The sequence below is a fragment of the Cibotium barometz genome, chromosome 1 (assembly GCF_041138505.1).
Source record: "Cibotium barometz isolate CiBa-2024 chromosome 1, ASM4113850v1, whole genome shotgun sequence".
Lineage (NCBI taxonomy): Eukaryota > Viridiplantae > Streptophyta > Polypodiopsida > Cyatheales > Cibotiaceae > Cibotium > Cibotium barometz.
Window position 1 is genome coordinate 13,529,024 of NC_141046.1, and position 22,402 is coordinate 13,551,425.

A 22,402-nucleotide genomic window follows, 5' to 3' on the forward strand; every position below is an offset into this window, starting at 1 on the left:
CAAACACAAAGACACGTGTACTTAAAAAATATGCTTGTGGGTAGCTTTCATGAAAAAAATCCAAGGGGCAAGAGGCTCATCTTTCTTCTAAAATCAAAGGAGCTTCCATGTCCACTTTAAAAGCCCACGTCTAAATTGTGTTGCTATAGGACACGCACTAACATTGTACTTGGTTTGAAGTGGAAAGGTCCACCGATGGTTTTCTGTAACCCACGTGATACTTACCACACCACGCCCCGCCACAATAATACAAACGTATTTATAAATAGTAACCAAATGATGATTGTTTTTATATACTAATATATAAATGGCTAACGTGGAAATCTATTGAACTCCATGGCGAGCATGGCAACCTTTCAAGTTGGCTTGCTTCATAAAACACTTGTTTTTAACCTCAAATTTATTGCCATCCTTCCTTTGCTCCTTATTATGGCTTCTCCTCATTTACAAACAGTTGTGCTTATTGCGTCCATCACCTTGTGGGAGGCATTCCATGGGTTTCTTGAAGGCCCAGCTTCTGTGTTCTTGCTTCTCAATTGTATCATAGTGACCATCATTGCAAGCACAAAATTTGAGCACATCGGTGGACAATACGAAGAAGGCAAGTTCGTTCGTGTGGAACGCTGCAACTCGTATGCTGATAATGTGGGGCATCAAAAGCTCAAAATTCTGAATAAAAATCAGCTCTTGAAAAGCTCAATCAATGATAATTATAATAGAGATGTTTCCGATCAATTGAAACCTGCAATTGCTGCTAAAGATGAGCAAGAGGATATTGATGAAGAAATGAAGGCAGTAACTAGTAGGGGGGAAAACTTAGCCGGAGATCAAACACCGCTTACAAAGAAGATTAAGGTGATCAATGATGGCATGGAGAAGCCACCACCACTCTCAGCTAAGGAAAGCCAAATTGGAGGCTCCTTAGACGAGGTTTGGTCAGCTATCCATGGTGGTGGTGGTGGTGGCGGTGGTGGAATCCAGTGTCAAGAGAATGAGCAAAAAAGAGAGAGCCCAAATTCAGTAGGCTTGGAGAGGGAGCCCTCCGTGAGTTTGGAAGAGCTGAACCAGAGGGCGGATGAGTTCATCGCCAGGTTCAACAAGCAGATGCGGCTGCAGAGACAAGAATCCATGCAAAAGGCGGTACATGCACATGCACATGCTCGACAGAGGCGTTTTGGGTGTTTGAAATAGATGAGTGAGTTTGCTGTTGTAACCAGTTTTTCCTAACAGCACATGCTCGACACAGGCGTTTTGGTAGATCAGGTATAGATGAGTGAGTTTGCTCTTGTTATCAAAATTTATCAGTTTGCTCTTGTTATAATTATCCACCAAGACATGTGAATGCATATCTATCTATCTATCTATCTCTCTCTCTCTCTCTCCAAGGATACGAAAGGATACGAGCACCATATTTTGATGTATGCAAAATATGTTGCTTAATTTTCTTAATTTGTTTGCCTTTGTGTGGGTTTGTGAGCTTAAGCGATGTAGTGTTGGCCCTTTGTTGGGATCAATATATATATATATCTCTCTCTTTTGGGCATCAAACAGTAGTGATGAACAACATGATTGACCTCTTATTTTTTAACAAGTTTCAAGTCATAATAAGATGGCATTGCTTTCCTCCAAAAGAAAAAAGAAAAAAGAAAAAAAAGAAGCAATGCAACGCCTTGCATCAATATCATGCAAGACAAGTGATGCATCTTTTTATCTTTCGTTTTCTCAATTCTTGAACTTGAATGGAAAAATGGGTGGTCTATAGCCATTTTTTCAAAACGAGCATCTAATTGATGTATAATAATAAAAAATAGTCTCTTTTTTGTTTTTGCCTTTGTGGCTTTGTGAGCTCTCAATCCTTAATTGATGTATCATCTTGCCTTTGTGGCTTTGCAAACTTTCAATCTTTAATTGAGGGTTTCACTAAGTATCAAAATTAGTTTGTACATACATTTCTTAATGTTTGCACATTTTCATAAGGTTCAAAGCCAAAACTTGTTTTTTTTTCTCTCCTGTTCTAGAGAATTTCTCTCTTGTAAACTTGACATTTGATTTTTATCATGATTGACTCTTTCTCTCGCCCACTCACACTCTCACTCTTGTCAACCCTCTCTCTCACTCTCTCGACATAGGGACTTACATAACTCTCTCTCTCTCTCTCTCTCTCTCTCTCTCTCTCTCTCTCTCTCTCTCTCTCTCTCTCTCTCGCTCTCTCACATGTATGGGAATGGTGTTGTCTCCATCTATTTGTCTTGCTCATACATCAACTCATACATCAATGGGTCTCAGTCTTGAGAGCACGGCTTTTTGGCTGCTTGCATGAGCTCCATTTCTCGCCCAAAGATGATGTGGGGTGTGGTGGAATTGTATAATATGTGACTAGTCGAGTTGTGGCATTGGGACATCTATCTGGAAAGATCCACACCACCATTAGGGTCAAATAAGGCTCTCCATTATCACCCGCACTATTAATTAGGCAGTATATTGATGAGATCTCAATATTCATTGACAGATTGGGGGGGGGGACGAGATCCAAATAGCTCAGATAGGGGTGCCTATTTTCTTTTTTCTTATATCTAGATGGCATAGTTCTCACTTAGAATTCAATAAATAGGATGTCAAGACATCATGATTTTTTATGATCAAATTGAGAGACCTCAGAGTGAGTCGTTGTAAAACAAAAACATGCTCTACAACACTTCATGTATAAAGTGTATGATTTTGAAGGGTCCACATAATCATTCCCAAGTATTTGAAAGCTTTAAAGAGCTATGAAGCAAGTGCCCACTCTCACATGAAAAAGGGAAAAAATATTTATCTTTACCTTGAGATCTGGATCTTCTATTAAAGAAGAAAAGGGAGTTTGAAATTTGAGTAGTAGTGTAGAAAGCATGATTGTAGGACATGAGTTCATAGTGAAAAGTGGCCCCTAAGATATACATGTGATGCGACATGTTCAACTACATCTTCTCTATATATTAAGGTAGGACTATCCAAATGAAGTGGTCATAGTATTAGGGTTGGAGATTCATACTTTTTACTTTGAAGCCATTTGTTTTTGTGGGTATTTCAATCATGTGGATTGTTGTGTCAAGTTGATGATAAAACTACCTTTTTGAGTACTCTTATATAAGTTTAACATATGCCTTCCAATTGAGAAAAATGGCTCAAGGGTGTGACTTGCGTGATTTCTCAAGATAAAATTTAGGAAAATAATGTGCTTGGTTAGCATGCAACTACGCATGATACTAGTTGTGACCAAAAATTATTTCTCAAGGTAATATTTAGGAAAATAATGTGCTTGGTTAGCATGCAACTACGCATGATTCTAGTTGTGACAAAAAATTGTGTATATCTATCATTTTTCAACCAAAAAAGAGAGAGAATGTGCGTCATACTCACATTTGTGCGAAATTATTGCAAATGTAATTGAGCTGATGATTTGTGCGAAATTATTGCAATGTAATTGAGCTGATGATTTGTGCAAAATTATTGCAATGTAATTGAGCTGATGATTTGTGCAAAATTATTGCAATGTAATTGAGCGCGCGCTGATGATTTGTTCAAAATTATTGGAATGTAATTGAACTGATGATTTGAGCATATCACACTACTATTGTCTTGTGTGCATTCTTCTTTGTGATTTTTTTATCATGAGCTTGATAATGGTCTTTGATCCTCCCTAGCCCACTACCAATTTAGATGGTCAATTTAAAAGTGGCAAAAGACGCTCATAAAACAAAGAAAATAATCTTCTTTTTTGGACTAATCTAGGCCTTTAGCAATGACTAGCTTGAGCCTTGAACCTACCCTATGGAATGACTGTTGAATGGGTACAAGAACTTTGCAAAAACATGTTACGTATGCATGGAGCTAGTAGAAATTTCTATATGATGGAAGTTTATTTCAGGGTTGGATCCAAAAATTAGAGCAAAGGTTAACATGTTTCGTCAAGTAGTTCACCATATGGAGCACCGATCCTTCTTGTAAAGAAGAAAAATGGTACTTATTGTATGTGTGTAGACTACATGGATCTCAACAAGAACACTATCAAGAATAGATTTCCAATTCTTAGAGTTGATGATCTACTTTATAAATTAAGGGGAGCCAGCGTCTTTAGCAAAATTGACCTAAAATCTGAATATCACCAAGTAAGAATGACCAAGCAAGATATCTATAAAACTGGTTTTAAAACTCAGACTAGTCACTTTGAGTTTTTAGTGATGCAATTTGGTCTTACTAATGCTCTTGCGACTTTTAGTTGTATGATGAATAAGATTTTTCTTGGCTTCAAAACTTTGTGGTTGTCTTTTTCGATGATAAATTAGTTTTTAGTAAGTCTAAAGAAAAGCACAAAAATACTTGGAAATTGTATTTAATTTGCTTAAGGAAAATGAACTAAATACATTAATCCCGAAAAGAGTAGAGTGAGATTGAGTATTTAGGACATATAGTTTTTGCTAAGGGTATCCATGTTGATCTCCCAAGAAAATAGAAACTATTGCATCATGGCCGCGCGACCTAAGAATCTTTATAGTTATGATCTTTTCTAGGGTTGTGTAGCTATTATCGCAAGTTTGTCCATAATTTTGCATATAAGGCACATTATCTCACTGAACTTCTCAAGACAACCAAACCTTATGAATGGATAGAAATTCAAGAGAAATCTTTTCTCGCATTAAAATATGCACTTACTCATGCACCTATGTTACAATTACTTGATTTTTCATGTCCCTTCTTTGTGGTTGTAACTGATGCTAGTGGTAAGTGCATTGGTGCTATATTAATTATGCAAGATGGTCATCCTATTACTTTTGAGAGTAAGAAATACTGAAAGTAAGTATAGCACCTATGACAAAGAGTTATATGCAATAGTCTATGCTTTAAAAATTTAGAAACATTATTTGATGGGCTTAGAGTTTCTTATAAAAATTGATCAGCAGAGTATCACCACTTATTTCGGATAGACATATTAAATGGGTAGTGTTTATTCAAAGTTTTTAGCCTATTATTCAATACCAATCTTGTAAAGAAAACGGGATTGCTGACACTTTGAGTAGAAGACCTTCCATTCAAAATACATTTGTGATTGAGAATACATCTTTTGACTCTATGCGTGAGACTTATGGCCAAGACCCTGACTTTAGTGACATTTGGTCTAGATTGAGAGAAAACCATTGGAACCCTTTTGATGAGTATTCCTATGATGATGGATATCTTTTCTTCCAGAAAAGATTATGCATTACTCAACCCTTTAGACATTCTATTCTAGAGGAATTACATCAGCCACCTTATGCGAGGCATCAAGGTATTTCATCTATATTCCAAACCATCTCTGGCGACTTTTATTGGCCTAAAATGAAATATGATGTAGCTAGATTTGTTTCTGAATGTGATGTTTGTCAAAGTACAAGGGTAAGAAACTTCGTTTTCTTATGTCTCACCCTATTCCTAACGCTCCTTGGAAACAGATTTCTATGGATTTTATCACTGGTTTTTCCATGACTGCAAGACATAATGATATGATCTGGACCATATTGATCAATTTTGCAAACATGCATATTTTCTTCCTTTGTAAAAAAAGACTCTTACTGCACATCAAGCTACACACTTGTTTGTTAAACAGATTTTCACACATCATGGTTTACCACAAGTGTTTGTTTCTGATAGAGATTTTAAGATTTGCAGTGATTTTTGGACTACATTGTTTGATAATCTAGGCATTAAATTGAATTCTTTCACTGCATTTCATCATGAATCTAATGGTCAAATTGAAGTAACAAATAGCACAATATTGGATTTACTTCATGTATATGTTTCATCACAACCTAAACAATGGGATAAGTATATCCATATTTTACAATTTGCATACAACAATAACACACCGCATTCATCCATTGTGAATGGTAAAGTTTTACCTACTCCTATCACTCTTTTATCACACACTATTGAAGCTGCAGATCAATTCACCATTGATTTTACTTCTATTCATGATTATGTTTGTAAGGCTATTTCTTACGCACAAGAGAAATACACTAAATAGGCTAATAAGAAATGAAAGCACATGGTTTTTTAAGTAGGTCAATATATTTTTCTTCGTTTTGAAAAGAGATGCCTTTAAAGTGTTGAGACTAACCCTATTGTTAAGTTAGATCCTTGTTTTATGGTCATTTTCAAATTACTCATAAGATTAATGACCTAGCATATAGACTTTCACTTCCTTCTCATTGGAGAATTCATAACTCTTTTCATATCAGTCTTTTGAGACCTTATATAGGGGACCAATCCCTATGTATCCTGTCTATGAGGAAGCACCCAATCTTGTTGACCAAGTAGAAGAACTTCAACCTGAGGCTATTATTGACTATGAGACCACTACTACTTGCACAGGTACTATGTATAATAGATATCTTTTGACATTTAAAAAACATCCTCGCGAAAATGCTAAATGGATGCCTTAGTGGCTTTTCCATGCCCATCCCGACCTCACCCAATCTTACTTTCAAACACATGCTAGTTGATATGATGTAAATGAGGACACTTGCTATCCCGGGCAGCATGGATGTCTTGGTTTGTCCTTCCATCCTTCCTTTGTGGGTTAATTGGGGACGCCTAATTACCACTATGTTCCTAGCATGGCACTTGGGTGATTCTAAATATTCCATGTGTAGGACATATGAAATTAGGGATGGCTAGATCTAAGTGTTAGATTTAATACTTATGTGTTGTTGTGTACTTTTAGCATGTGCTGCTAATTTGTAATATAATTGAATGGACAACCTTGGGTAGGTTGGTGAGATTGACAGGCCTTGTGCTCATAAGCCGGAATGGTTGGACGTGATGGCGGCAATATGGTGTGAGCTATTATCAGGATGGTTCTCACTTTGGTATTTTTAACGTAGTATCTACTACGAAATTTTGTATCGTTGTTGTTGGCCGCCCAATTTTGATGTACTCAGGCGTGGACCTATTGAGTCGACTACTTTTGTTATATTGGGCATGGATTTATTTATTTGCATGTGAATTATCCCTTGGGGTTCTTTTTGGTAATTCTCCTTTAGTGGTTAGATATGAATACTTTACCCAAGCTTGTGTTAAAAGCAACCCCCATTTTTGTAAAGGGCAAGCCCATGCATAAGTGTGCATCTATTTTTGGCTTATAAGCTATTTTATTAATAAAGCATAAATACTCAAGAAGTGCAAGAAGGCCAACACTTCTTGAGGGGGGATAGATTGCACCCAATACTCGCTCATGTGTTTATTTTATTTATGTTTTTATGCTATCTTGCTCATGGTAATAGTTAAAGTTTATATTTTAATCCGTTTGAATAATAAGTGACGTGTCTCCCCAGGATTCTATTTCCTGTCACCCACAATCCAATCCATAGGGAAATCCACAAACCAATTTGTAAATGGGACGAGTATATTTTGCAACACCATTAGAGGGGCAAGTAACCCATTACCCCAATCCTCCATAGGGCACAAAGCAATATACAAGCACACATAGTGTAAGTTAGAGTACCAAATAACTTCAAGGAGGAGAATAGAGAATTCATTGAGGGCTATATATAGCATAGCCAAATATCTCCATATGAGAGAATAAATCCCTCACATTGAATAACTAATCATTCATTGATGACTGTTTGATTCATGGTAGATAAAGAGAAAAAGGCTTCATGATCATCTCTGTAGATCTAAGCACTATACCTTTGATAAAAAGCATTACCATGAGGTAGTTAACCTAGTAGACAATCTGCAAGATATGAATGTAGAAGATATCCATCTATGATATGATATATTCTAATGTGCAATTTGCCTCAAAATCCATATAAGCATGACTTGTATAATTATAAGGCCAAGGCCATAATAGTGTTGCATTCATTGCTTTTACTGGTGCCATGGAACCATGATAAAACTTATTGGTGGTACCAAGGAAATTTTGCAGGGTGGTGGACTCCAACACTGCTCCTAATGCCAAGGCAACCATTAGCCTTACCCATCCCAAAAATTGCCACTCTTTATCTGGCACACAATCTCTTTGCCCACCATATACTGGAACCCATTATTAAGAGGTAGATCACTACATTTGCCATAATAATCTCTTGTATAACCAACCAAACCGGATTCTCCAAGAACCACAGTAGTACAATAGTACTCGATAATGACCTTGAAGAAGATATATTCATAGACCTTGAGCATGAGATATTTTCATCTTATGACTAGCATGGCCCATGTTAAGAGTAATTTGATTCATGTGGACATTCATAAAGAGGCTGCAACCATCGAATTTGCCTCCTAGTTTAAAGCTATTATGTAACAATAAGCGAGAGACATCGATAATGACCTCAATAATTGTTGACTCATTTTTTACCATGTAGCTTAATCAAATTATCAATCTTTATAGTTGTTATTTTTTAAAGCACCAAGAGTAAAATCATGGCATTAAGGTGTTGCTATGCATCAGCATTATGCTAGCAAACTAAAAAAACATCCAAAAAAGCTTGAAAAACCTAAAATCATTTTAAAAAAGTATTTTTCTTTGAAAATTTTACATTGTCGACTAGATTTTGGATCCACATTATCAATTTGAAGTTCGAAGATTAGTGATTAACCAAAGTTGAAAGTGGGTATTAAGGGACAAGCCGTGGTAATGATCTTCATTTCCATATACTTAAGTTGAAAAAAGAGGGTTGTAAATGATACAAATTAAATATTCTTTAACACAAATTAAATATTCTTTGATACAAATAAAATATTCTCTTGTAAGAGGGTATAAAATGGTCTAAAGACGCAAGATGTACCTAAAGAGGTACACAGAGTGCGACACCAACTACTATCTTAAATGCACTTTTGGATCACCAACCACAAATTTGGATCGCTGATTCCTATTAGATTTTAATCGTGGATCCTAGCTCCTCTTGCTACGTATCGCTTTCTACTACTCCCCCCTCCATTATTTGGTGATTTTGGAGCAGTTTCTAGAGCTAGGAGATCCCTTCCCACTCTCCCAAAATTAGGCTATGAGTATTCTGCGTAAAATTTTGACATTTCTCTGATTTTTTAATAATTAATCTTAATTAAGATTTCCTTGGGGTTTAATTATGCTGCTAATGTGCTATGGAGTGATTTATAGTGTCTGGGCAACCATTTCTTGGACCTTCCTTGGGGTTTAATTATGCTGCTAATGTCCTATGTGGTGATGTATAAGCATTAGATCCGATTAGGTAAATCATATAAAGAAAGGGAATGTTTCACTTGATGATCAAGAGTATCAACATAAGGGGTGGGAAGAAGAAAGAGGTGTATCCTAACCATTTACATAAAAGAATATTTTTGGTATATCAATCTGATAGGAGTAAATAGACTCAATGGCACATTCAGTGAAAATCTATGATACATGTATCGGCTGTACTCAATGCGTAAGAGCATGTCCCACAGATGTATTGGAAATGATACCCTGGGATGGGTGTAAAGCCAATCAAATAGCTCCTGCTCCTAGAACAGAAGATTGTGTAGGTTGTAAGAGATGTGAATCTGCTCGTCCAATAGATTTTTTGAGTGTACGCATCTACTTGGGAGCTGAAACTACTCGCAGTATGGGTCTACCTTATTGATTAGCCGGTAGACGTAGAAATAAATTAAGAATTAAGAAAAAATAATTTTCACTTCATTTCGACCTTGGGCGGCCATTTCTTAGAGCTTCCTACTTTTCTCTCTCTTTTTTTCTCTAAATTCTGAAATTAGAGAGCTCTTTCTCTCAAATTAAGTTAAAGGAATTTAATTTGTTAAGATTAACAATTAAGTATAATGATTAGGGTAAGTAGAGGGACTAAGTAAAGTGAAATTATGTGATTAAACTATAATTTAATCAATTCCTTGTTAAAGTTAGGTGGTTTGTAAGAATTTCTCTCGAAAATTATCCCCTTTCTTTATGCTTTCTTAAAATTTCAATTAGCTAAACTCTTTTACACTTACAAGAAGATTAGAGATAATCCAGCTTCTCCTAATCTCTTAAATATAGTGGAGTATTATGTGTTATAGTTATTGTTTTATAGTGTTGAGTTTATGGCTAATTAGGATTAGGATTTTGTTTCTCTTTAAGTTAAAAAAGGTTATTTTATAAGTTGGGATTGAGAGAGGATGAAATAATTATGTGTATTGGGTATAGCCCAAGCCATGGTTTCTCCATCTTGTACTATGAGAGAAGTAGAGGTTGTGCGAGAGTGTAGAAGATTAAAGAGTTTTCATTTCTTCATTAGTAGTAGAGAGCTTGGAGTGTGTGAGTGAAAAGGATTGTCTTCTCTTAATCTAGATCTTGTTGTTCTTATTTACAACTAATTAACAAGTGATGGTAATAAGAATAATGTTAAGTACCATACTTACTCTTTTGAAAATAAATTGTTAAGTAGGTGTGTTAAAGGGAAATTTAAAGAGCATACCAATTACTATAATAATTTTCTTACCACGAAAAGAATGTAAAACAGATTAAGTTTGTTTCCAAAATGTTGCAATGATGTCTTTGTGCAATGGTTATGTTGAAGAAAATAAAATGAAAGCTAATAAAGAGGATTGGGTTAAGAGCGAGCATATAAGATGGCTGAGAATAGCGAGAGAGTTTAAACTCGTCGTGTGGGAAGTGGCAAGTCTAGGGCTTGACTAGCCTTGACTGGGGTCCTTTGCTTTGTCTTGCGTGAGGTTGTTAGTGATCTGGTGGTGTTCAAGCAGAGGCCCATAGGCAAAGCGGCCCCCTGCTGATGATGTGCTCCCTAGTTCAGTTAACCCCATAGTCCAAACATCATGAAGTAAAATAGGACAGAAGGGAATCATATCTTGTTGTTCTTATTTACAACTAGTTAACAAGTGATGGTAATAAGAATAATGTTAAGTACCATACTTACTCTTTTGAAAATAAATTGTTAAGTAGGTGTGTTAAAGGGAAATTTAAAGAGCATACCAATTACTATAATAATTTTCTTACCACGAAAAGAATGTAAAACGGATTAAGTTTGTTTCCAAAATGTTGCAATGATGTCTTTGTGCAATGGTTATGTTGAAGAAAATAAAATGAAAGCTAATAAAGAGGATTGGGTTCAGAGCGAGCATATAAGATGGATGAGAATAGCGAGAGAGTTTAAACTCGTCGTGTGGGAAGTGGCAAGTCTAGGGCTTGACTAGCCTTGACTGGGGTCCTTTGTTTTGTCTTGCATGAGGTTGTTAGTGATCTGGTGGTGTTCAAGCAGAGGCCCATAGGCAAAGCGGCCCCCTGTTGATAATGTGCTCCCTAGTTCAGTTAACCTCATAGTCCAAACATCATGAAGTAAAATAGGACAGAAGGGAATCATGGTGGCCGATGTAATGGCCTACGAATGGGTGGGCCAGATGAGTTCGATGGTTTCCTTTTTGCAAGTTGTTATATGATGATGGAGCTCTTGGAAAAACCTTGCATGAGCATGTGATACAAAATATAGCATACTTGCTTTGTTATTTAATTTTTCCTACTTGTTGTATTCTCTTGTATTACGAGAATGAATGAAATCAATTCTATTAAAAAATTTAATTTTATGTCTATGTGGGTTCTTATGCTATGTGATTACCCCCTTGGGCTCAATAAAATTTTGAGACCCAAGTGGAGACAACCTATGCATGCTAAGTGGAGACAACCTATGCATGCTAAGTGGTCGTGGACCCAAGGGCGAGTGTTATCTCCTTGAAAAGATTAGGAGGGAAAGGGAACTTTTGTATATTAATAGGCATTCCAAGCTTTTTGAGTGATTTTTTATGTGTAAAAGTTTTACTTGAGAGCAATTGTTACCTTTGAAGGGCTATTAATTCAGGTGAATATTTTTATACTCTCTCTATTTTTATGGAATCATGCCTCACCAAGCTAGTGGAGTTGTCCAAGGGGTTGTACATGATGACATCTGAGATCTCTTACATGAAGCACAACTTGGGACATTCCCACATGAAAGCTCCAATGTAGGGAAGACTCTGGGTGAGTGGATATAATCCATGGAGGATTATTTTAACATGGATGGTTGTAATGAAACCAACAAATCAATCATGGGGCTCACCTAAAGCTATGTGGACCAACCAAGGCTTTGTGGGAGTCTACATGTCAAACCCAAGTTAGAGATATTGCCATGCTGACTTCGAGTTAAGAAGATGGATGGCAAATGCTTTCCTCAAATCTCAAAGAAGAGGTAGACCGCTAGATGTGTACCATTCAAAATTTATTAAACTTTCTAAGTATGTAGCTCCCTTGACCGAGGTGCAAACGTCTAAGGCGGTTCATCTTTGTGCTCTAGGCTAAGGCCAAAGAAGAAGCCAAGTGGCAATTGAGCTAAAGAAGCAACTCTCTTGGTTAATTAATCAAGGGTTTATTTAACCTAGCATATTACCTTAGGAAGAAGTGCTCATCTTTCACAAGAAAAGAGATGACACCTTAAGACTCTACATGGATTACAAAGGTCTTAACCAATGTACCATCAAGAAAAAATTTATATTCCCTATATTTGATGAGCTCTTTCATAGGTTACATGGTGCTAAGTACCTCACTAAAGCATACTAGAAATTTAGATATTATCAATTGAGGATTTGAGAGTAAGACATTCCCCCAAAACTACCTTCAATTCTTGCTATGGGCATTAGGTGATGCCTTTTAGGTTAATTAATGCTAATAGACTAATGTCTCATATTTTTCGAGAGATCAGTTCAATGACTTATGCTCATGTTCTTTGATGATATCTTGGTGTATTATTCTAAGGATGAAAAAGAGCATGAAATGCATGTAATGAAGGTTCAAGACACTTTAAGTTAGCATAAGTTGTATGTAAGGAAGAATAAATTTACCTTCTTTATAGACAAAGTTGAGTACCTTAGTCATATAGTTTCAAAGAAAGGGTTGAGTTCAGATCTTACTATTAAGAAAATCAATGTGTGAGAGTGCAACATGAGTAGAGAAAGGGGAGGAGAATGCACATCAGAAAAGGGATACTAAGGGTACATTGGCAAAGGTTAATTTGTATGGTCATTTGTAAAAGGTGAAGTCAAAGGTCAAAAAGGTAGCACATGGAAAGTGCACATGTAGTGTGAGCATTTATGGACACATGGTTGGCACTAGGGTGCACACATCTTGTGAGTTGGGAGCTTCATGAGAGCTATAAAAGGATGTACTTGGATACACTCTAATGCAATGAGATTATGATATTGTGAATCTTAAACCCTGGTTATTGGTTAGGATTAAGATTATCTCTTTACTATTGCTATCTCTCTACAATGAAGGCCATCGGCATCTTCAATCCTCCTTAGACATGTGATTTCTCAACATGGTATCAAAGCATGTTGGGCTAGCTAGGAAGGCATGAGATAGATTTGCATTATTAGGGTTACGTCATCTTGCAAATGAGTGCATTTTCACTAATCCTATCCACTAATCCCTTTCTCCCTCCTAGACCACTAGAGCTTGGAGTTGTTGGTGCTCCTTGCACACTCGATTGTCTTTCACAAAACTTTGTGAGAATCTTGGGCACATCAAGGTCCTACTCATCATTAGAGGGATTGACCCAATCTGCGCTATCCTGCTTGCAAACTGTGCCACCATGTTAACTGCAAAATCGGACCATTTGTCACCTAACAGAAGGAATTAGCTTAATTCCTTTGAGAGGTGTTTGGAGCATAATATGAGCATCTTGCATATCAAATATGAGCTCAATTTATCCATGGTAAGAACCACAACAACAGAAAATACAAGCGGCAAAAATCTCAACACGAAGGTGAAAAATCAAAATGCATACGTATCATCAATACGAATTGAGCTTGTCATTGTCTAATTTAACTCATGTGAGGTATACCTAGCAAGTTTCAAATCATTTGGTGAGCTAATCAAGCTATAATTTACGTTCAAAGCTGGATGCGCTCCAAAATAGCCTCTATTGACAAGCCTCTATCTCACTCATTTCTTGGTGTTTCACTCATTTCTTGGTGTTTTTGGACAAGTGAGAACTCAAATCACAAGCTCTGGAGTTTCTTTACAAGCATATATCATCACATTCAATTTCCCCCTTGATTTGAAGGGTCAATTGTTCACTTGAACATTGATAGTTTTTTGCATAAAACAGTGAGCTTGTTTTTTAGGTTTCATGGTTAATCCCTTGCATTAGCACTAATCTCTTCATTCAAATCACCCTTTTATTGAGATTAGACACTGACCTTGAGTAGTACTCAAGTGTTAAGACCTTCTCAACCCTAAAATGATTACTTCATTTGTGCTTGAACAGTTTAAAAGGGAGTCCTTTCACACATGGCAAGTTAAAATCAAATTTATGTTAATCAAGGATTGGCTATGGGGCATTGTAAATAGAAGGGAAAAATGTCAAGAGGATGAAAGGGATGAAAATAACAAATGGTTAAGCTGGAATGAAAAAGGATTAGCCATCATTGCATTAGGATTGGAAGATGGATTTATTCATCACATTGCTTCACAAGATACATCTAAAGGTGCTTAGGATGAGCTAGAGAAATTGTTTGGGGCAAAGCAAAAGAATTTAAAAATAAGCTTAAAAATACAATTCTTTGGCTTGTACATTAAAGATAGTGAATCACTTTTAGTACACCTTAACAAAATGAAAAGCATAACACAACAATTAGCTGCATTGGGGCCCCAATAGAAGAAGAGGATGCCATAGCCATATTGTTAAAAAGCATGACACTTCAGGAGTATGGCCCCTTGGTGGCTACCTTGAAGAACCTCCCAAATCCAACCATTGTAGGAGTGGAAGTAGCACTCATAGAAGAGGATAAGCACATCAAGTGAGGAGAAAGCACTCTTCTCAAGAGGACCACAACTGAGGACTACATAAGGACCAAGGATTAAGATAACTTGCCATCGTTGTGGAAAATTTGGTCACATATCAAAGGATTTCTAGCATAAAAAGAGAGACAAAGAATCCAATGTAATGTCAAAGAAGAAAGATAGTGATGAGGCCTCCTAGGATGGAGGCAACACTGATCATATCTTCTAGATAATATGAGGAGCATGGCTCCTAACCCCTAGTTGTAACCCCACTCTCCCAGTGTGTAAAGTGTCAAGAAAAAGCCACCATTGTAGCTCATATATAGCAACCTAGAAGGACTGCTCCAACCATATGGGTATGGAGTGTAGGTTAGTTCAATACATGTTAGGTGTCATACCCTCATCACATTGAGGAGAGGTGTTGAGAAAAGCAATGTGTGATGGGGTAACATGGGTAGAGCAAGGGGAGGAGCATGCACATTAGAAAAGGAATAGAAAAGGAATAGACTAAGGGGGCATTGGCAAAGGTTGATTTGTATGGTCATTTGTAAAAGGTGAAGTCAAAGGTCAAAAAGGTAGCACATGGAAAGTGCAAGGAGGCACATGTAGTGTGAGCATTTATGGACACATGGTTGGCATTAGGATGCACACATCTTGTGAGTTGGGAGATCCATGTGAGCCATAAAAGGATGTACTTGGATCAACTCTAATGCAATAAGATTATGATATTATTAACCTTAAATCTTAATTATTAATTAGAATTAAGATTAATCTCTTTACTATTGCCATCTCTCTATAATGAAGGCCGTCACCATCTTCAATCCTCCTTAGCCATATGATTTCTCAACAAAACTTCTTGGGTTTAACGGGATGGTGTTGAATCTTTATAAAAGCTAATTCTAAGATAGTTACACTACTTACTTATTAGCACAAGAAGGAGCTATACTTTAAGTGGTGGTCGCCAGAATGTTAAAGTAGTTTTTGAGAAGCTTAAGGTGTGCTACTTTCTTGTCAACCTATACTAAAGATTCCAAATGTTAATGAACCATTTGAGGTGGTGATGATTGATGCAAGTGATATTACTAAATCAGTGCTATCTTGATGCAACAAGACCATGCAACAAGACCATCCTATTACTTATGAGCTCGAAAGCTTTGGTCACATGAGAATAATTATCCACCCATGGTTTGGAGATGTTGGCTATGGTTCATATACTTAAGCTCTAGAGGCGTTACTTATTAGGAACTAAATTTCAATTGATCATGATCATAAAATCTTGAAGTGAATCTTCTCGCAGCCTGTTCTTAATAATATGAGGCATAGGAGATGGATTGAACTATTTCAAGAGTTTTATTTTAAGATTAAATTCCATCCTCGTAAGGAAAATGTATTAGTTAATTCTCTCAGTCTCATCAAAGTTTTAGTATGGCCATCTCTTTGCCTTCTGATCCTCTTCTAGAGTTAAGGGTCTTCTCAAAAATCAAGATTCTTATTTTTAAGAAGGCTTTACCTTGGAGGATGGGTTCCTATTTTATCATAAAAGGATGTGAATTGCACACAATGAGGAGAAAGAAGATCCTCACATGACAGCCCTTTAGCATGACACCTAGGTTATGCAAGGACCTATGGTTCAGTTAAAAGGAGTTTCTTTTTGCCAAGTTTAAAGAGGGATATAATGAATTATGTAAAGCAACGCCTTTCTTGCCACCAAAAGATCAAAATAGAAAGAGTTAAGCTTCTAGGGACACTTTTCCCTTAGAAATTTCACAAATGAAGTGGGAATGTATCAGTATGGACTTCATCACTGGGTTACCAATTGTGCAAGGTGATACGATTCCATCATGGTTGTGGTAGATAAATTAATTAAGGTATCCCATTTACCTTATAGTTGAGGATACCTTTGCCCATATTGTTATAAGAAAACTAGTAAGACTTCATGGCTTACCTCACCGCATATCATCGGTGGCATGGACAGTAAGTTCACTTCTCGATTTTGGACGAGATCATGGATACTTACTTAGGTAATATGAGTACAGTCTATCATTCAGAGACAGATCGATAGACCAAGAGGGTAAATCAAGTTATTGAAGTTATGCTTAGGGCTTGCAAAACAACAATCAAGAACCTAAGAAATTGTTTAAATTTTGCATATGGTAGAATTTGCTTATAATGCCTCTTGTCATAGAAACTTGGGAATGTCTCCCTTTAAGGCCTTGTATGAGCAATAATGTATTACACCTTTGATTGCTTAAGGAAAATGAACTTTACCTTAATCCCGAAAAGAGTAGTTTCTTCCAGAGTGAGATTGAGTATTTGGGACATATAGTTTCTGCTAAGGGTATCAATGTTGATCCCCCAAGAAAATAGAAACTATTGCATCATGGCCGCGATCTAAGAATCTTCATTAGCTATGATCTTTTCTAGGGTTGTGTACCTATTATCGCAAGTTTGTCCGTAATTTTACATATAAGGCACATTATCTCACTGAACTTCTCAAGACAACCAAACCTTATGAATGGACAGAGCTTCAAGAGAAATCTTTTCTCGCATTAAAATATGCACTTACTCATGCACCTATGTTACAATTGCCTGATTTTTCATGTCCCTTCTTTGTGGATGTAACCGATGCTAGTGGTAAGGGCATTGGTGTTGTATTAACGCGCAAGATGGTCATCCTATTACTTTTGAGAGTAAGAAATTTTATCCTTCTGAAAGTAAGTATAGCACCTATGACAAAGGGTTATCTACAATAGTCGATGCTTTAAAAATTTGGAAACATTATTTGGTGGGCTCAGAGTTTCTTATAAAAATTGATCAACAGAGTATCAAACACTTGCTTTCTTAACCACTTATTTCGTATAGACATATTAAATGGGTAGTCTTTATTCAAAGTTTTCAGCCTATTATTTTCAAATTACTCATAAGATTAATGACCTAGCATATAGACTTTCACTTCCTTCTCATTAGACAATTCATAGCTCTTTTCATATTAGTCTATTGAGACCTTATAGGGGACTAATCCTACACATCCTGTATATGAGGAAGCACCCAATCTTGTTGATGACCAAGTAGAAGAACTTCAACCTGAGGCTATTATTGACCATGAGACCACTACTACTTACACATGTACTATGTAAAATAGATATCTTTTGACATTCAAAAATCATCCTCGTGAAAATGCTAAATGGATGCCTGAGTGGTTTTTCCATGCCTATCCCGACCTCACCCAATCTTACTTTCAAACACGAGCCAGTTGATATGATGTAACTGAGGACACTTACTATCGTGGGTAGCCAGGGATGTCACGGTTTGTCCTTGTCCTTCCATCCTTCTATGGTTAATTGGGGACGCCTATTTTCCACTATGTTCCTAGCATGGTACTTGGGTGATTCTGAATATTCCATGTGTAGGACATATGAAATTAGGAATGGCTGGAACTAAGTGTTGGATTTAATACTTATGTGTTGTTGTGTACTTTTAGTATGTGTTCATAATTTGTAATATGTTTGAATGGACAACCTTGTGTAGGTTGGTGAGATTGACAGGCTTTGTGCCTCGTATAAGCTGAAATGACTGGGACATGGCGGCAATATGGTGTGAGCTATTATCGGGACGGTTCTCACTTTGGTATTTTTTACGTAGTATATATGATATTAAACAATCAAAATGGGTCTCACCCATTGTGATTGTGCCCAAGAAGAATGGAAAACTTAAGAGTATGTGTTGATCTCAAGAAAGTGAATACTACCACGCATAGGGTACACTACCTCTTGCCATATTCAGAACATGTACTCGAACAAGTTACATGCAAGGAGGCTTATAGCTTTTTGGATGGATACTCGGGCTATAATCAAATTTTAATCCCACCTGAGAACCAAGCCAAAACACCCTTTGTCACTAATCATGGTGTACATACTTACAAAGTTATGCCATTCCTAATTTTTAAGTATGGCCGCCCAAGGTGTGAAGGCTAAGAGTCATTTTGTATTCTCACCATTCATTCTCTTATGCAACTAATAGAGTGCTCTTCTTCTCTACTCTCTTGCTCTTTTGTGTGTTTTTCTTGCTTACTTACTTCAATTAGAAGTACTATATGCTCCGTGTGTATGTGTGAGTGGATGTGAGAGAGGGAGATTGAGTGAGAGGAGGGTCAAGCTTCCATTGGAGTGCAGCAGCGATGTTGAAGTGGAGCATGGAGTGTGGCTGCGTGACAACATCATTCCTATGTGAATCCGAACACAAGCATTCATGAGCTGAGTGACACATCTTGCTTATGCAATTATGGGATAGTTTATGGTAGATTAGCTTCTCGATTTAAGATGTTTTATACTCTTGAGTGCGGTTAGGCAAAGCCCCATAACCTTGGCTAGTTCTTGCACTCTTTCTATGGTGCAAGGGCTTTCTAGTCAACATAAAGAAGCACGTGGAACATTATCACAAAGGCCTTAAGAGCAGAGAAGCTTTGCAGATTTTGCACTATGCTTGGAGTCTTAGAGATGGAGTTAAGCTTGAGGGGGAGTGTTGAGATGTCAAGATCAACACGAGGAGAGAGTGTGTGTGTGTGTGCAAGCATGTATGTGTGTGAGAGAGAGTGTGTGTGTGTGTGTGCAAGCATGTATGTGTGTGAGAGAGAGTATATGTGTGTATGTGTGCACGCATATATAAGAGAGAGTGTGTTAAGCTACTAGCTAATGTATACAAAAACAAAGAAGATGGAAATTCTGCCATTTTCGATTTACTTACCCAAATTTCAGTGATTACCAAATCACATCACTCCGATCTCACCTCCTTTTTTGCGTCAAATGGTGCTGATTTATCCAATTTTCTAAAGAAGCATTGTGTGTCCACTCCCTCTACACCGATCATCGCTCACCACAACCAGTAGCATTTTTTACAAGGATCCAGCTGCCCTAGAAGCAGTTTGAAACTTTTAGATGGATATGGGCATCCTAAATGAATCTTGCCTCTTGGAGATGGTCCCCAAAGTCTCCAGGGTTTACCCTTTTCTCCCTCTTAGACAAGTAGAGGTCAAGTCTGCAAGCGTCAACCTTCGGCTACTATGGACTCTTATCAACAAGAGCTTCCTAGCCCCCATGTTGGTTGAAACTTGGATTTTTCTAGCTAATCTCCCAGCCTCAACCTTGGAAGAATGCAGGATGAAGGGGTCCAATATCTAGATAGAGGAGAGCTACTTAAGGCGCTTTTCCTTCTCTATGTCTTTTCTTGATCCTGCTAAATGCTCATCACTTATGGGTATCTACGGACGTACAAAGGGATCTATGGCCTTCACTAAGGCAAGTGTTGATTACTACTCCTAGAGCATTTGGAACATCTACAGACCCTATCTCAAATGTGCCTATAAATTTTTGGATCCAAAGGTGCCTTGCGAATCTAGCATTATTTGGTTCAACCTTGCTATTTGGTTTGTCCTTAATCATCTAGAAAGTTTGTTTCCAGACAAACCAATTGTTTTTCACTTATCCTTACTATGCTCTTGGTTGGGGGGACAAGCTAGGAACTTGGTATTAGTGCAGCTATCCTTTATGTATTTTAGGGATATTATGCTAGACGTCTTAAAAGAACTAAGGAGTGATGAACCAAGCACTATTCTCACAACTTATGGTAGTTTCAGAGGTGTAAAAATCATCTTTGGCCTCCTTAACCCCTGTATTGAGGATGAGTTATCCCCACCTCCTATGAAAAGGCCCTCTCTGGTTCCTAGAACTCCTAAATCTTTTACCTCTTTTCTCACCCCATCTACTTGCTCTAATAACAGTTACAACAAGGGTAAATTTAAATCCTTTACTAGAGGGAGATGTAGGGGTTTGCCTATCAAAAACCTTCAAGAATTCTAATCTATAACCATGGTTTTAGGTGATAATTGGATTGACGGGGAAAAGAACCTTATGTACTACTAATGAACCATCACATGAGTCTTTTATTCATTGCCTCCTTATATCAATAGACTTTTTGATTTTATTTATCCCAAAGATGTGATAATGATTGCTTTTGATTCAGTGTTACATAGTTGTGATATGATTAAAGATTTACGCTTTGGTTGGAAATATACTAACTCGCTCAAGAAATTCCTCACTAAGAATGATTTCCTACGGGATGCTAAGATACCACAATGCTTTTGCATAGAATTCACTAAGTGCTGTAAAAGGACTTTGATGAACTTGGTCTGCATGTATGCACACCTAACCTTGGGATAATCACAAATACCAAAATTAGGAGATTATTGAGTAAAGATTTAAACCATATTCCTCTTGAACCACTTAACCCAAATATGGACATTGCATCACTAATTGATTGCTTAGCTGGCATTGCTAAAAGACTGCAATTGGAGTATAATGTCCATTAGGACATAGCCCAAATTCTTCCATTTATATTTATGGAAAGATTAAAGGGCATTCCACGCAACTGGATAAGGAATCCAACTGGCTGGATAAGGAATCCAATTGGATGACACATGACATCCTAATAGAATTATGCAAGATTACAGATAAATGTATGATTGTTAGGATGGACAAAGCACCCAACAATGTGTCACTTATATGCAAACAACTGGCATATAGGGCGGGCTTGGCAAGGCTGAAAGGTGAAGAGTTTTACTAACTATCGGGCACACCATTTGCTGCTGCACAACATCTTGCTAAAGGGCATATGGCTTTAACAAAATATCACTTCAGAAGGTCGCTATATGGCTTCAGAAGACGGATCCTACATGGGTGAACAAATCTACTTGTAGTTTTCCCTTGACTCTTGATTATTTTAATCTTCAAAATACTTTGCAATGGCTATTTAATAACAATATTATCCAGCTTGGAACTTGCTGCTTCAGGCAAATGAAGGGCATATCTATAGGATTCTCTTGCTCTCCTGTAATGTGTTATCTTTACTTTGCATTTTTTGAGTATTTCTTTGCCACACATGCGAACATTATACACAAAGCAACACTATAAAGGTTATTACACTCTTTCAACTATATGGATGATGTTCTTAGCATCAATAACCTAGAATTTCATCAAATAATAACGGACATTTGCCATATGGCTATGATAAAAATAGAACTGACATCCGTTGAAACACTAATGATTGGAAATGAAACTTTTATGGTTACAACTACATATATTCATCTTGAACTAAATATAAGACCACCCTTTAGAGGACAATTCTAAGTTAGTGACTCTTGGAAAAGGGATAAACTTCCCATTATCCCTAGTGAATTTGTTAAAAGAAAGAGTAATACACTCCATTTAATTATTTACTCTTCTTATGACCCATTTGTGGTGTTCGAAGACTCGATTAAACTCATAAATATATTCTATAATAATGGGCTCAAAAGAAGAATGTTATAAACTTACTGACTAACACTCTAGCCCTAAATAACTACCTAGGACTTAAATTTAATTCATCTTTACTCATCACTCTAGAGAGGCAGTAGGCCCATACTCATGGGGCCTACTGCCTCATTTTGAGTATGGTTCCGAGGTTGGGGTGGGCACACACACACACACTTACTCCATTTGTGCTCATATGACACATGTAATGGCACAAATTGCATAATAGCCTACTTTACTAGGGTTCTTTACTTCTGCAACTCTTTCACAT

The 22,402-nt window shown here is 37.0% G+C and overlaps 1 protein-coding gene across 1 annotated transcript; it reads left to right on the forward strand.

The window, feature by feature from the left end:
• The first annotated feature begins 256 nt into the window (after positions 1-256).
• LOC147641622 (uncharacterized) lies at positions 257-1,896 on the forward strand. Its single transcript, XM_086815021.1, has one exon. The coding sequence runs from the start codon at positions 337-339 to the stop codon at positions 1,189-1,191; it is 855 nt and encodes a 284-aa protein (XP_086671147.1). The 5' UTR covers positions 257-336; the 3' UTR covers positions 1,192-1,896.
• Positions 1,897-22,402: the final 20,506 nt, after the last annotated feature.

Excerpts from the sequence above, each read along its gene's own strand:
- LOC147641622 (XM_086815021.1), top strand. The coding sequence starts at position 337 with ATGGCGAGCATGGCAACCTTTCAAGTTGGCTTGCTTCATAAAACACTT.